This window comes from Staurois parvus, unplaced genomic scaffold, assembly GCF_062004578.1.
Source record: "Staurois parvus isolate SC_StPar_1 unplaced genomic scaffold, SC_StPar_1.0 ptg000893l, whole genome shotgun sequence".
Lineage (NCBI taxonomy): Eukaryota > Metazoa > Chordata > Amphibia > Anura > Ranidae > Staurois > Staurois parvus.
In genome coordinates, this window is record NW_028318689.1 from 96,831 (window position 1) to 110,387 (window position 13,557).

General features: G+C 45.9%; 1 protein-coding gene across 1 annotated transcript in view; it reads right to left on the reverse strand.

Moving 5' to 3' along the window:
* Window positions 1-381: 381 nt before the first annotated feature.
* The window catches only part of LOC149442377 (vomeronasal type-2 receptor 116-like), a 58,642-nt gene continuing 45,466 nt past the window's right edge, over window positions 382-13,557 (reverse strand). The window contains exons 4-5 of the mRNA XM_089656171.1: window positions 4,755-4,878; window positions 382-1,274 (exon numbers count right to left, since the gene is read on the reverse strand). Coding sequence (XP_089512297.1) covers window positions 382-1,274; window positions 4,755-4,878 — 1,017 coding nt within the window. The remainder of the gene's footprint in view (window positions 1,275-4,754; window positions 4,879-13,557) is intronic.

Below are 13,557 nucleotides of genomic sequence, written 5' to 3' on the forward strand. Positions count from 1 at the left end.
TCCTTCTATCCTGCTCCCTGGTCTCCTCCTCCCACGCACGACTGCAAGACTTCTCCAGGTCCTCCCCCATCCTCTGGAACTCACTGCCCCAATCCATCAGACTGTCGCCTTCCCTCCTCACATTCAGGCGCTCATTCAAAACCCATCTCTTCAGGGAAGCCTACCCCACCCTCACCTAACGGCCATTCTCCCTCACTCCTCCTACCACTTCATTCCCCACAGCCACTTCCTGCTGTACCCCACCCCGGCTGCTGTGATTTCTCTAAATGTAAGATTTTATATCTAACAGTGTTCATTCTCAATTCACTACTAAAATACTAAAATCACCAATAATAGAGATAATTATATAACTACAGGTAGCCCAGTGTTGTTCCATACATATCAGCGGATAACTGTCTTTGTATTCAGGTCAGGTCTGAACAGAATTATGTAACATTTTGGGAAGAATATACAGCCAAGAAGTCCAGAACTTGATGCTATTATAGCAAAGACCTCCACAGCCACCATGTATTTCCCTCTGGTGCTCAGATAGGCCGGGATCATGGCAATCCAGACACTGCAGAACACCAGCATGCTGAAGGTGATGTACTTGGCCTCATTAAAACTGTCCGGTAATGTCCTGGCCATAAAAGCGATAATGAAGCTCACAGCTACCAGAAGCCCCATATATCCCAGGACAGAGTAGAAGCCGATAACTGAACCCTCATTACACTGAATGATGATCTTCCCCTGATAAGAGTGAGTGTCTCGATCCTGGAAGGGGGGAGAAATAGACAACCAAGTGACACAGATTATGACTTGGACCAGTGAGAAGACACAAATGATACAATTGGGCAGTTTGGTTCCCATCCATTTCCTCCAGGAGCTCCCAGGTTTGGTGGCCTTAAAGGCAATACACACCATGATACTTTTGGCAAGTAGAGAAGAGACGGCAACTGAGAAGATGACACCAAAAGAGGTGACACGCAGCATGCAGGTCACATCTACTGGATGGCCAAGGAACAAGAAGACACAGAGGAAGCTCAGCATGATGGAGACCAGGAGAAGGTAGCTCAGGTTCCGGTTATTGGCTTTAACAATGGGGGTGTCCCGGTAATGTATAAATATCCCCAATATTAAACCAGTCAGAAGACAACAGAGGATGGAGATGGATGAAAATACGGCAACAATGGTGTCATCAGTGTAGGAGAGAAATTCCACCACTCTTGGAACACACCGATCCTTCTTCTTATTTGGCCATTCTTCATCAGCACATTTTATGCAGTTTTCACTGTCTGCAGGAAGAACAATTCAAACACAATGAGCATCGGGGTCAGGGCATTATTATTGGTTTTATAAAAAGCTAAAAGCATACTGACAAACATAGTAGTATATGGCGCGTGAAATCAACACTTGTGGCACTGAGGATGTGAAGACCCAAGTGGACCCAACGCCAGAAGATGCGCTGTCCAGGATCCACAACATCTTACGCATTTCGAGAGTACCCCTCTTCATCAGAGATCTTTATACAACCAATAAACCCACAGGAATAATGCACTCGGCTGAGGCGCACTTTCTCTTATATTTGGTTTAGATACTTATTAAGATCAAGCATGTGATCAGTAATGGGCCAGTATAACATTTTCAGGTACTGATTCCATTTCAGTCTTTGCAGATGACACCAAGCTGTGCCGGGGAATAACGTCCTTACAGGATGTCTCCAACTTACAAGCCGACCTCAATGCTCTGTGTAATTGGGGGACTATGGGGCCAATGAGGTTTAATGTTGATAAATGTAAAGATTTCCACTTGGGGGCTAAGAATATGCATCATACTGGGGGGGTACAACTAGGGGGGGGGGGGTCAATGGTGGAGAAGAATCTGGGGGGGGGTCAATGTTGGAGAAGGATCTGGGGGGGGTCAATGTTGGAGAAGGATCTGGGGGTTCTCGTAGATCACAAGTTTAATAATGTCATGCAATGCCAACCTGCGTTTTCTAAAATGAGCAAAATCCTCTCTTGTATTAGGAGAGGTATAGACTCCAGAGAGAGATATCACCCCCCCCCCCCCTCCAGGTACAAATCATTAGTAAGACCTCATCGGGAATATGCAATTCAGTTTTGGGCTCCAATTCACAAAAAGAACATTGGGGAACTGGAGAAAATACAGAGAAGGGCAACTAAACTGATACGAGGCATGGAGGAGCTCAGCTATGAGGAGAGATTAGAGGAACTGAATGTATTCTCTACTGAGAAGAGGAGATTAAGGGGGGATATGATCTCCATGTATAATACATAAGGGGGGATATGATCTCCATGTATAATACATAAGGGGGGATATGATCTCCATGTATAATACATAAGAGGGATATGATCTCCATGTATAATACATAAGGGGGGATATGATCTCCATGTATAATACATAAGGGGGATATGATCTCCATGTATAATACATAAGGGGGGGATATGATCTCCATGTATAATACATAAGGGGGATATGATCTCCATGTATAATACATAAGGGGGGATATGATCTCCATGTATAATACATAAGGGGGGATATGATCTCCATGTATAATACATGAGGGGGGATATGATCTCCATGTATAATACATAAGGGGGATATGATCTCCATGTATAATACATAAGGGGAGATATGATCTCCATGTATAATACATAATGGGGGGGATATGATCTCCATGTATAATACATAAGGGGGGATATGATCTCCATGTATAATACATGAGGGGGGATATGATCTCCATGTATAATACATAAGGGGGATATGATCTCCATGTATAATACATAAGGGGGGATATGATCTACATGTATAATACATAAGGGAGGATATGATCTCCATGTATAATACATAAGGGGAGATATGATCTCCATGTATAATACATAAGGGGGGATATGATCTCCATGTATAATACATAAGGGGGATATGATCTCCATGTATAATACATAAGGGGGGGATATGATCTCCATGTATAATACATAAGGGGGGATATGATCTCCATGTATAATACATAAGGGGGGGATATGATCTCCATGTATAATACATAAGGGGGGATATGATCTCCATGTATAATACATAAGGGGGGATATGATCTCCATGTATAATACATAAGGGGGATATGATCTCCATGTATAATACATAAGGGGGGATATGATGTCCATGTATAATACATAAGGGGGGATATGATCTTCATGTATAATACATAAGGGGGATATGATCTCCATGTATAATACATAAGGGGGGATATGATCTCCATGTATAATACATAAGGGGGATATGATCTCCATGTATAATACATAAGGGGGGATATGATGTCCATGTATAATACATAAGGGGGGATATGATCTTCATGTATAATACATAAGGGGGATATGATCTCCATGTATAATACATAAGGGGGATATGATCACCATGTATAATACATAAGGGGGGATATGATCTCCATGTATAATACATAAGGGGGATATGATCTCCATGTATAATACATAAGGGGGGATATGATGTCCATGTATAATACATAAGGGGGGATATGATCTTCATGTATAATACATAAGGGGGATATGATCTCCATGTATAATACATAAGGGGGATATGATCTCCATGTATAATACATAAGGGGGGATATGATCTCCATGTATAATACATAAGGGGGGATATGATCTCCATGTATAATACATAAGGGGGGGATATGATCTCCATGTATAATACATAAGGGGGGATATGATCTCCATGTATAATACATAAGGGGGGATATGATCTCCATGTATAATACATAAGGGGGTATGATCTCCATGTATAATACATAAGGGGGGATATGATCTCCATGTATAATACATAAGGGGGGATATGATCTCCATGTATAATACATAAGGGGGGGGAAATGATCTCCATGTATAATACATAAGGAGGGATATGATCTCCATGTATAATACATAAGGGGGGTATGATCTCCATGTATAATACATAAGGGGGGATATGATCTCCATGTATAATACATAAGGGGGGATATGATCTCCATGTATAATACATAAGGGGGTATGATCTCCATGTATAATACATAAGGGGGGATATGATCTCCATGTATAATACATAAGGGGGGATATGATCTCCATGTATAATACATAAGGGGGGGATATGATCTCCATGTATAATACATAAGAGGGGATATGATCTCCATGTATAATACATAAGGGGGGATATGATCTCCATGTATAATACATAAGAGGGGATATGATCTCCATGTATAATACATAAGGGGGGGATATGATCTCCATGTATAATACATAAGGGGGGATATGATCTCCATGTATAATACATAAGTGGGGATATGATCTCCAGAATTGATTCTTGCAGACTTGTGGGAATTTGACAGATTCACTTTACATATACCATGCAAACAAATACTTTTTGATTCTCTCAGAAAAAATGAGAGGGGAGCGATTCAGTAGTTTGGTAGTAGCGGTAGTAGTAGTAGCAAAACACAGTTGGGCAGGGCTGACACCATTTCTTTTGATTTCAGTCAACAAACTCCTGAGTGTTGTCAGCCCACAGCAGGACTTAGACGCTGGCTCCATTTCTGGCAGGATCAACAGGTATCATTCTGTACTGTCAGGGTCTTTAAAGGGATAAAACACGAGGAAACTTGCACACGTTGCAGAGATGGACTTCATGCGTTTTTTTTCCCTGACATACACTTTAATTACAGCGGTAACTTCTGCCGAGTCCAACAATCCCTTACTAACAAAAACAAACTGTACCGGAAATGTTGGATATCTCTCCTTCTGGACACGGGACGCACTCATAGCAGCATTTATGTATGGAAGATCCAATTTTTTTTCTGCTGCCGGGCAAACAGGGATCTGAGCATCGAGATACCGGAACCTGAAATCAGACATTATTATTATTATTATAATTTTGTAAAAGTCCATCTTATCTCATGAGGCGATACAAACTAAATGTTACAAATAGGACTGAGGTTGGGGTTTGTCTCTACCATGGGTTCAAGGTGAATTCTGCAGGTTTGGGCTCCATTCTTTGAAGCCTCTACCTATGCTCTTTGTCTCTAGTAAATTTGCTCCCAGCCTTACAATTGAAAAAGATCCTTTTTATGAAAAAGCGTTGCCCCTCCTCTATTCTATTCTATTTGCTATGGTAACGGAACAATTAGCGTAAGCAATCACAGCTCTATTGATTCTATTGGACATAGAAATAGGGAACATAAAGTACGCTTGTTGGCTGAGGATGTGACCTTCATGCCATCTAAGCAGCTTGGCACCAGAGCAGGAGATGGTAGCAGAGCCAGTATGCAGGCAATGACCAGCGGCAGCCAGGGAACAAGGAACCGAGTCAGCAGGCAGAGCGAGTCCAGGAGGCAGGCCAAGGTCGGTATCAGCTGAGCAGCGCAGCACACAATCAGCGGGCAAAGACAAGTCCAGTAAACAGGCCGAGGTCAGAAGGAGGAGAGGAACAAAGTTAATACAGGAGCAACAGCAAAGTCTAGGAGATAGCCGGGCCATACACAGGTAAGCAGGATCAATGGATCAAGTCTCAGGAATACAGGCACAAGCTGAAGACCATTCAGCAACTGCTGACCACAATGAACTGGAATAGTACATCTAGGATTTAGTGATTGTCTGCTTGGTTGCAGTTGTGACCTGCAGGAGAAGCTTGAATTGTTGGAAGGTGAGGTCAGGGTTTTTTATATTGAGTAGAGTTATTGCTGGATTGACTATTGAGTATCAAAAAGCATGGATAGTGTATGAAAAATTTCAGTACAGAAAGAATGGACTATCGGGCATTATCACCAGATATGATGGTGGCTACCTGGTATGGTGTGGCCATTGAAAAAAGAACTGGCAGGCACTAGGTACCATCTAAAGCGGACTTTACAGTTGATTTCCATGGCGATCTTGATTTGAGATGAGGATTTAGTGGCAGACCAAATTGTGGGCAGGTCTTCTGGCTCCAACTGAAGTCCAAAATCTCTCTTCCATTTGGTGATATATAAAAGGTGTTGGACAAACAACACAGTAGTCAGGCATAAAGGGCAGAGATGAGGCCTCGGGCATGGGGGTCTCGCCTACAGGTATGTTCAAAGCTGGTTAAGTGGGGGGAAGGATGGGTCAGATTGTTAAGAGGGATGAAAAAGTATTAAATCTGGAGGTATCTAAAGATGTCAGTAGTGGGAAGATCAGAAGTTTCGCACAAGGCAGGAAAGGATTTAAAGGAAGTAGGGGTCATGAGGTTGTGGGCATGAATGAAAACAGGCCTCAAAAGAGGTCACGGACCAGGAAGAGGCAGGCAGAGGAACAGACCTGAAAAGAGGTGGGTGAGGTCCAGGCTGGCTAGATGGCAGCGTTGCATAGAAAGGATAGCAATGAATTGTGAGGTGATTGGAGGTTATATTTGAACTTCAATCTATCCCAGAGGGTCATAAAGTGCCGCATAACTTGGTTAGAGAGGTTTCTGTGATCAGAATGGTGGAGCCAGTGTAGGTTGGCAACCGAGAGTGGGTCCCAACCTACAGATTGCCAAACTACCCAGAGTAGAGTTTCAACAGTGGTAGGCATTTGGGCAGTAGGACTAGATGTGCTGCCTGATAGTACTTAGTGAAATAAAAAAGGCCAAGGCCATCCTTAAGTTTAGGAGTGAAAATAATAGTTTTAGGTACATGGGGTCTAGTCTTATTCCACACAAAGATCAGGATTCAACATTGCAGGATCCTGAGGAAATGTGTTGGAACGGGAATAGGAAGAACTTGAAAGAGGTATAAAATCTTTGGAAGAATGGTCATTTTGACAATGATAATACAATCTAGCCATGCTAGAGGAACCGTAGACCAGGAGTTCATGAGGGTTGTGAGGTGAGATAACATAGGAGGATAGTTCAAGGAGTACAGGTCATCTGAGTTAGCAGGAAGCTGTATGCCAAGATAAGGGATAGATTTTGTCAACCAAGTAAATGGCAAGACTTCCTGCATTTGTTGTAAGAGAGAAGGCGGTAGGGTTAGGTTAAGAGCATGAGGATTACGTTTCAGGCCAGAGATTGCTGCAAAATGGTCCAAGAGTTTAAGAAGGTTGGAAGTGGAGATTAAGGGTGAGGTCATAAAGAGAAGGACATCATTAGCAAATAAACACAGTTTGTGATGATGGCCTCCCAATTCCAGACCCTTGATATTAGGATTTTTCGTGAATTAGCTGAGTCAAGGCTCAACAGCCAAAGTGAAATAAGGAGAGGAGATAGTGGACAGCCCTGTCTGGTTCCTCTACAGATATTAAAGATGTCTGACTTACAACCTTCAAATTTTATTAATTATTTAGGGTGCATGTAGAGAGAAAAGGTCCAATTAAGGAAATGGGGACCAAAACACCAATGTTTAAGGACATAGGGCATGGAGGTAAGGCCATGAGACAATATCAAAAGTTTTTTTTTTTACGAAAGTTGTCTCCAGCTTAATGGAGTGGTATAAAATCCATCTGGTCTTTATGGACTATGTGGCTAGCATCTTAGCTAGGAGCTTAACATCAAGATTGAGGAGAGAGAGAGGTCTGAAACTGGCACATGAGGTATCATCAGAATGTGGTTTAGGGATCATGGAAATTAGTGCAGTAAGCGTTTCTGGGCGGAAGGAGTGAGCATCTAAAGGGAAATTAAAAGCCTTCATCAGTAGAGAGCTAATAAGTCAGACATTTTTTATAATGGGTAACTGAGAAGCCATCTGGCCCAGGCATTTGTTAGATTTACAAATTTTAATGGCCTCTAGGAACCTTTAAATCTGTGATTGGTTTCTCCAGTTTCTCACGTTGGGAGAGAAAGAGGGTCGGAAGAGTAATCAAAGGTACCGTTGGAGGCATAGAGAGTGGCTAGTTGGCTATGAAATTCATGCAGAACCTTTGAGGGGTTGCTAGAATAGGAATTTTTAGAGATTTTCTGTATAATAGGTTTAGGCGGGCAGTTAGATTTAAGGAGGGTCAGTGCTAGGAAAGTATCTGGCTTGTTGGCTTGTGGCAAGATCTGTGTAGTGCCTTCTCTGCGGACTCAGTCAAGAAAATATCTAGTTCAAGTCTGGTTTTGTCTAAGGTCTGCCAGTTGAAAGAAGTGTGGTTAAAATGAAAAGCTTCATGGGATTGGGTTGTCAATGTGTAAGGGAGGATCACGGAGGAAAGTGTGATGGGTAGGTTCTGACAGATAATAAGATGTGGTCAATTCAGGAGAATGTTTCGTGTGAGTGAGAGTAATACTGTAGATATATTGGTATCTGGAAGGATTAAACTCATGCCAGGAATCTAGAAGTGAGTGCTGGTTGAGAAGTTGTCAGAATGACAATCTGTTGGAACTATCTGAGACAGGAACCGGGATTTTTTCCAGGAAAGGATAAGGGACCAGATTGGAATCTCAGCATACTAATAGGGTATCTTTCTCATGTGGTTCCACTAGTTGCAGGAGGTGGGAGAGGAAAGAGATCAGACTTTTATTTGGAGCATATTATGAGATTCACAGTAATTTTAGTGTCAAAGAGATGTCCTGGTGAAATAATAAATGATCCTTCAGGGTCTGCAATCTCTGTCGAGGGGGTAAGAGGGGTAATACAATGAAATGCTATTAGGACACCTCTACGCTTGGAGTCAGCAGAGGCAGTAAAAATGTAAGTAGGTAGGAGCTCCTGTAGAGTTTTGAGGTGTGACGTTTTGTGAAACGCATCTCCTGTACGCAGACAACGTAAGGTTTAGATGAAAGATTTGAAGGCCTTTACACATTTACTGGGAGAGTTTAGTCTCTGTGCATTGAGAGTAATCACATTTAATGTGGCCATGGAAAATAGTGAACAGTATGCTCAACTGGGATGGTGCATGGAACCATCGACCTCTCCCCGGGAGGAAAAAAGTGAGAAAAAAGGAGAAAGAGGAAGTGTCATGGGTCCCCCACACGCCACGCCCACAGCGACTAGCTAACCGAGGTGCGCACGTGCGTCCGTGACTTGCGGTAAGAGGGAATAAAGTGGACTTAACTTTGAATATATAAAACCTTTCATAAGATCAGCTGTGATATACTTACACAGCCCGCTCTACCATTTGGCCACCACCAGAGGGAGACTCCACTCCAATCCAGCTGGTCAACCACACACTGGCAGATACAAATCTTACATACAATCTGGTGCACTGATTAGAGTTGAGGACCAGTTTAGCAATTACACACCCTTCTAGAGTCCCTCCAGCTATCCTACAGCTGGGCCTCGTTAGGAGGAAGTAGGTGTGGCTGCTGCACAGACTGCTGGAGGTGCAGAGTTTGTGTCTCTGCAGGCAATTTAGGCCAAACTTGAAGCCTGGGCTTTTATTTTACTGTAAGGCCCAAGGCTGGATGGCCGAGCCCGGCCATGATCTGGGCGGGGGACCTCCCTCAGGGTGAGCCTAGTACCGGTCCCATGGAAGTGGAGGACCTGGGAAGTGCCCCTAAAGAGGGGGAAAGCTACGCTACATATCGTGGGCGAGTGACGGCTCATGTGGCCAGAATCAAGAAGGAAGAGGAGAGGCTGAATAAGATGCGGCTGGATCTGAAAAAGAAAAGATCCGAGTATGAGCGGGTGTGGAGCACCAAGAGGCAGCTGATGAGGCCCAAGATGGACGCCATGGAGCAGGCTGTCCGTCGGCAGGCCAACCTCGTGTCATCCCTGAAGCAAGCCAGCGGGATCCTGATGGAGAAATTCTCCAATGAGGAGCACTTCAGACAAGCCAGGAAACGATCGATGGCAGAGGTGAGACCTATGGAGGAAGTCTCGTCTGCGGACCTATCAGAGCCGGCCAGAGCACCAGTGACGTCGGATGGGCTTTCCCCAGCCAATGGTGGTGGAGGTGGTTCTGGAGGCCGGAGTGGAGCAGATGCCAGGAACTAACCCTGCCCATCAGCAGGCGCAACTGGAGTGGAGGTCACAGGAGACTCCCGGTGATGGTGCGGCGGGGCTACGCTTCATAACGGAGTTGGAGTCTCCGCTACATGGCCGGCAATTTGCCTTCACATCCGAGGAGTCAGGTGATGAGGGGTGTAGTCAGCAGAAGCCGGTGAAGCAGCGGGGGAGGGAGAAGGCTGTGTATGTGCGGCTGGAACGAATCTCCAGTGAGCTGCTGCCAAAGAGGCGGGGGGATGAAGTGGCAGGGAAGACAGCAGGAAACCTGCAGAGTGGGAGGGTGAGTAATTTTGCAGGGGAGCAGGTTGCTGTGCAGAGTATTGCTTCTGAGGGGGAGGTGTCAGCTGCTGACCAGAGTATTGCTCCAGTGGGGGAGGTGTCAGCTGCTGTGCAGAGTATTGCTCCAGTGGGGGAGGTGTCAGCTGCTGTGCAGAGTATTGCTCCAGTGGGGGAGGTGTCAGCTGCTGTGCAGAGTATTGCTCCCACAGGTAATGTGTCAGCTGCTGTGCAGAGTATTGCTCCCACGGGTAATGTATCAGCTGCTGTGCAGAGTATTGCTCCCACGGGTAATGTGTTATCTTATGTGCAGAGTATTGCTCCAGTGGGGGAGGTGTCAGTTGCTGTGCAGAACATTGCTCCAGTGACGGAGGTGTCAGCTGTTGTGCAGAGTATTGCTCCCATGGGTAATGTATCAGCTGCTGTGCAGAGTATTGCTCCAGTGGGGGAGGTATCTGCTGCTGTGCAGAGTATTGCTCCAGTGGGGGAGGTATCTGCTGCTGTGCAGAGTATTGCTCCCACGGGTAATGTGTCAAGTGCTGTGCAGAGTATTGCTCCCATGGGTAATGCTCCTTCTATGTCAAGTGTTGTGAAGGGGGTGTCTGCCTCCTCTCCCCCCCCTGTACTGGATTATTCTGCTGCCCTAAGAAGGGGGCAGGCTGCGGTGTATCCGCCTGTAGTAAGCATGGGGGGGCCTGCGGCACAAAGAAGGAACGTTGTGCAGATAAGATGGGAAGGGAAAGCCCCGCCCCCAATCAGAAGGGAAGTGGTGGATCGCATCATTGAGATGGGCTTTAGGGCTCATGACATATTTGCCTTCATAGCCCCATTGGGGTCCGGCGAATATGACATTTCTTTTCAGAGGCCGGAAGGTCTAGAAACATTCTGGATAAAGTTTGAGAACCAGTGTAAAGGGACCCCAAGGTGGGAGGGGCTAGTACCTAAAGTGGTGTCGCGTCAGTCGTTAACCAAGAATATAACCATCTTGGTGAGGAATGAAACCATCCCGGCAGCTGACATTACTATCTGGTTGGGGAAATATGGGGATGTTTTGTCCCCCATAAGGAAGATTACAGATGATGGGGGGATATGGACAGGTGGGGGGATATGGACAGGTGGGGGGACATGGACAGGTGGGTGGGCAGCAACAGTTAGACTACATACGGAGGATAATAAGATCAAGCATGTGCCCACTTCAGCATTCCTGGGAAGACAGGCTGACCATTTTTTACGCCGGCCAGCCTAAAGTCTGCCACCGGTGTGGAAACAAGGGGCATTTTGCAGCGACATGTGAAATCCTGAAATGTTCTCTGTGTCAGGGGGTGGGGCATACAGCCAGAGAGTGTCATTTAATAAGGTGTAATCTTTGCCAACAGCTGGGGCACTCATACAGTAAGTGCCCAGAGGCACTCCACAATTTGTCCGGGCTCATGGGGGAGCTGGACCGGATGGATGCTGAGGAGAGGGGTGAGGAGCCACCCCCCCTCCCCCCTTCCTCAGACAAATCTGACACCGAGGGTTCTTTGGTGCTGTCGATGCCTGTTGTGGCCCCTAATGTGTCTGTACTCTCTCCCTCTGGAGAGTCTCCCACTGTCTCTGTGTCCCCCCAAATATCTTTCCCAGTGTTGTCTACCCCTGCCCCCAGTGTTCCTATCCCCCCTGTTAGGAAAAACCGAGGCGTTGGAGCCAAGAAGGCATCTGGAGCGCCTTCGGTGATGCTTCCCCCCGTACTTCTCCCACGGCGCCGCCGAAAATCTGGTGGGGATGTGGTGGCATCTGAGGTGGTTGGCAAGGAGGCAGGATTGGTATCTGTCCCTAAGGAAGGTGGGTTAAGTAAAGTGACCAAGGGAGAGGGGTGGTCTGTGGTTGGGAAGGGATGGAGCAGGGTAGGGTTGTCCCCTGCATCGTCTGTTTCCTCTTTGGAAGTAGAGATTGTATCTGGCAACAAGTTTGAGGTCCTCTCCGGGGAGGAAGGGGATTCTGGAGGTACCCTCTCCCCTATGGATGATGGGGTTGGAAAGGGAACCCAAAAGAAAGTCAGGTCCTCTGCAAAGCAGAGGAAGACAAAGGCTAAGAAACGACCATCTCAATTACCTTGATGGCAGTTCCCGCTCCGATAAATGTGGCAACCATTAATGTTGCCAGCATAAAGTCTGTAGGTGCTAGAAGTGCGGCCTTATTTTTGCTCAGCAGTATTTGTGCTGATGTTTTGTTTTTGCAAGAGACCAGGCTCAGCAGTCTGGCTGATGTCCATCTGGCGAAGAGGGAGTGGAGGTGTGGTCCTTCCTTCTGGTCTCTTGCGGCCGAACCTTACAGCGGAGTTGCAGTACTTTTTTCCGGCATGGTAATGTGTCGGCGGGTCATTGAGGTGGAGATTGGAAGATGTATGGTCTTGGACATCCTTGTGAAGGGGCAAGAGCTAAGGCTCATTAACATCTACGGTCCCCAGTCTACGTGGGGTAGGAAATGCCTCTTTACAAGGCTTAAGCCTTTCCTTTTTACATCCCGGCAAGTTGTCTTTGGAGGAGACTTTAATACTGTCACTAGGCTTAAGGACAGGAAGGGCTCCAATGACAGGCTGGAGTATGACAGCGTTTTTTTAAATGCAATAGTTAGGGAAGCAGGTCTGGAGGATGCCTTAATTAAGCGCAGCCCGGAAAGCACGGGATTCACTTTTAGGCGAGGTAGAAGTGAGAGTAGAATAGATAGTTTTTTTTTAAAGGGGGACTCCGCCTTCTCGGCACCTGTGTGTCAGGTGGTGGAGTTTTCCGACCACCTTTTGCTGACTGTGTCTTTGAATGTTTCAGATACGCCACCAAAGGGGAGGAATTTCTGGAGATTGAATTCAACTCTGCTGGACGATGAGGAGGTGAGACAATCCTTTGAGGATTTTTTTCAAGCTCAGGAGACCATCCTGGATTTCTGCAGCAGTAAGTCGGAGTGGTGGGAGCTTACCAAAGTGTGGATTGGCAGGTTTTTCAAGGCCCTAGGTAAAAAAAAACAATTTGATAAGTATGTTGCCTACCAACAGCTGCGGAGGAGGCTTGATCGCCTTGTCTCTGAGGGTGGAGATTCGGGGGCAATCTCAGAGATTAAGCTTCTCCTGAAGAAGTATCTGTATGACCGGCATGCCTCTTTGGTTCTGGAGAGGGATTATGGGAAATACCATTCGCCTGACCCTTACCAGAACTGCAAGCAAGGTATAGCGATTAAAACGGTCACCGGTCTGAGAGATAGTATGGGATCTCTAACAAAATCCAGGGCAGGGATCTTGGAGGTCTCAAGGGCATTCTTTGAAGATCTCTTGGGGGAGAAGCACCTCAACCAGGCAAGGATGTCAAGCTTTTTGGAGTCTACGCCAGGTCTGGAAAACAACATTCCGC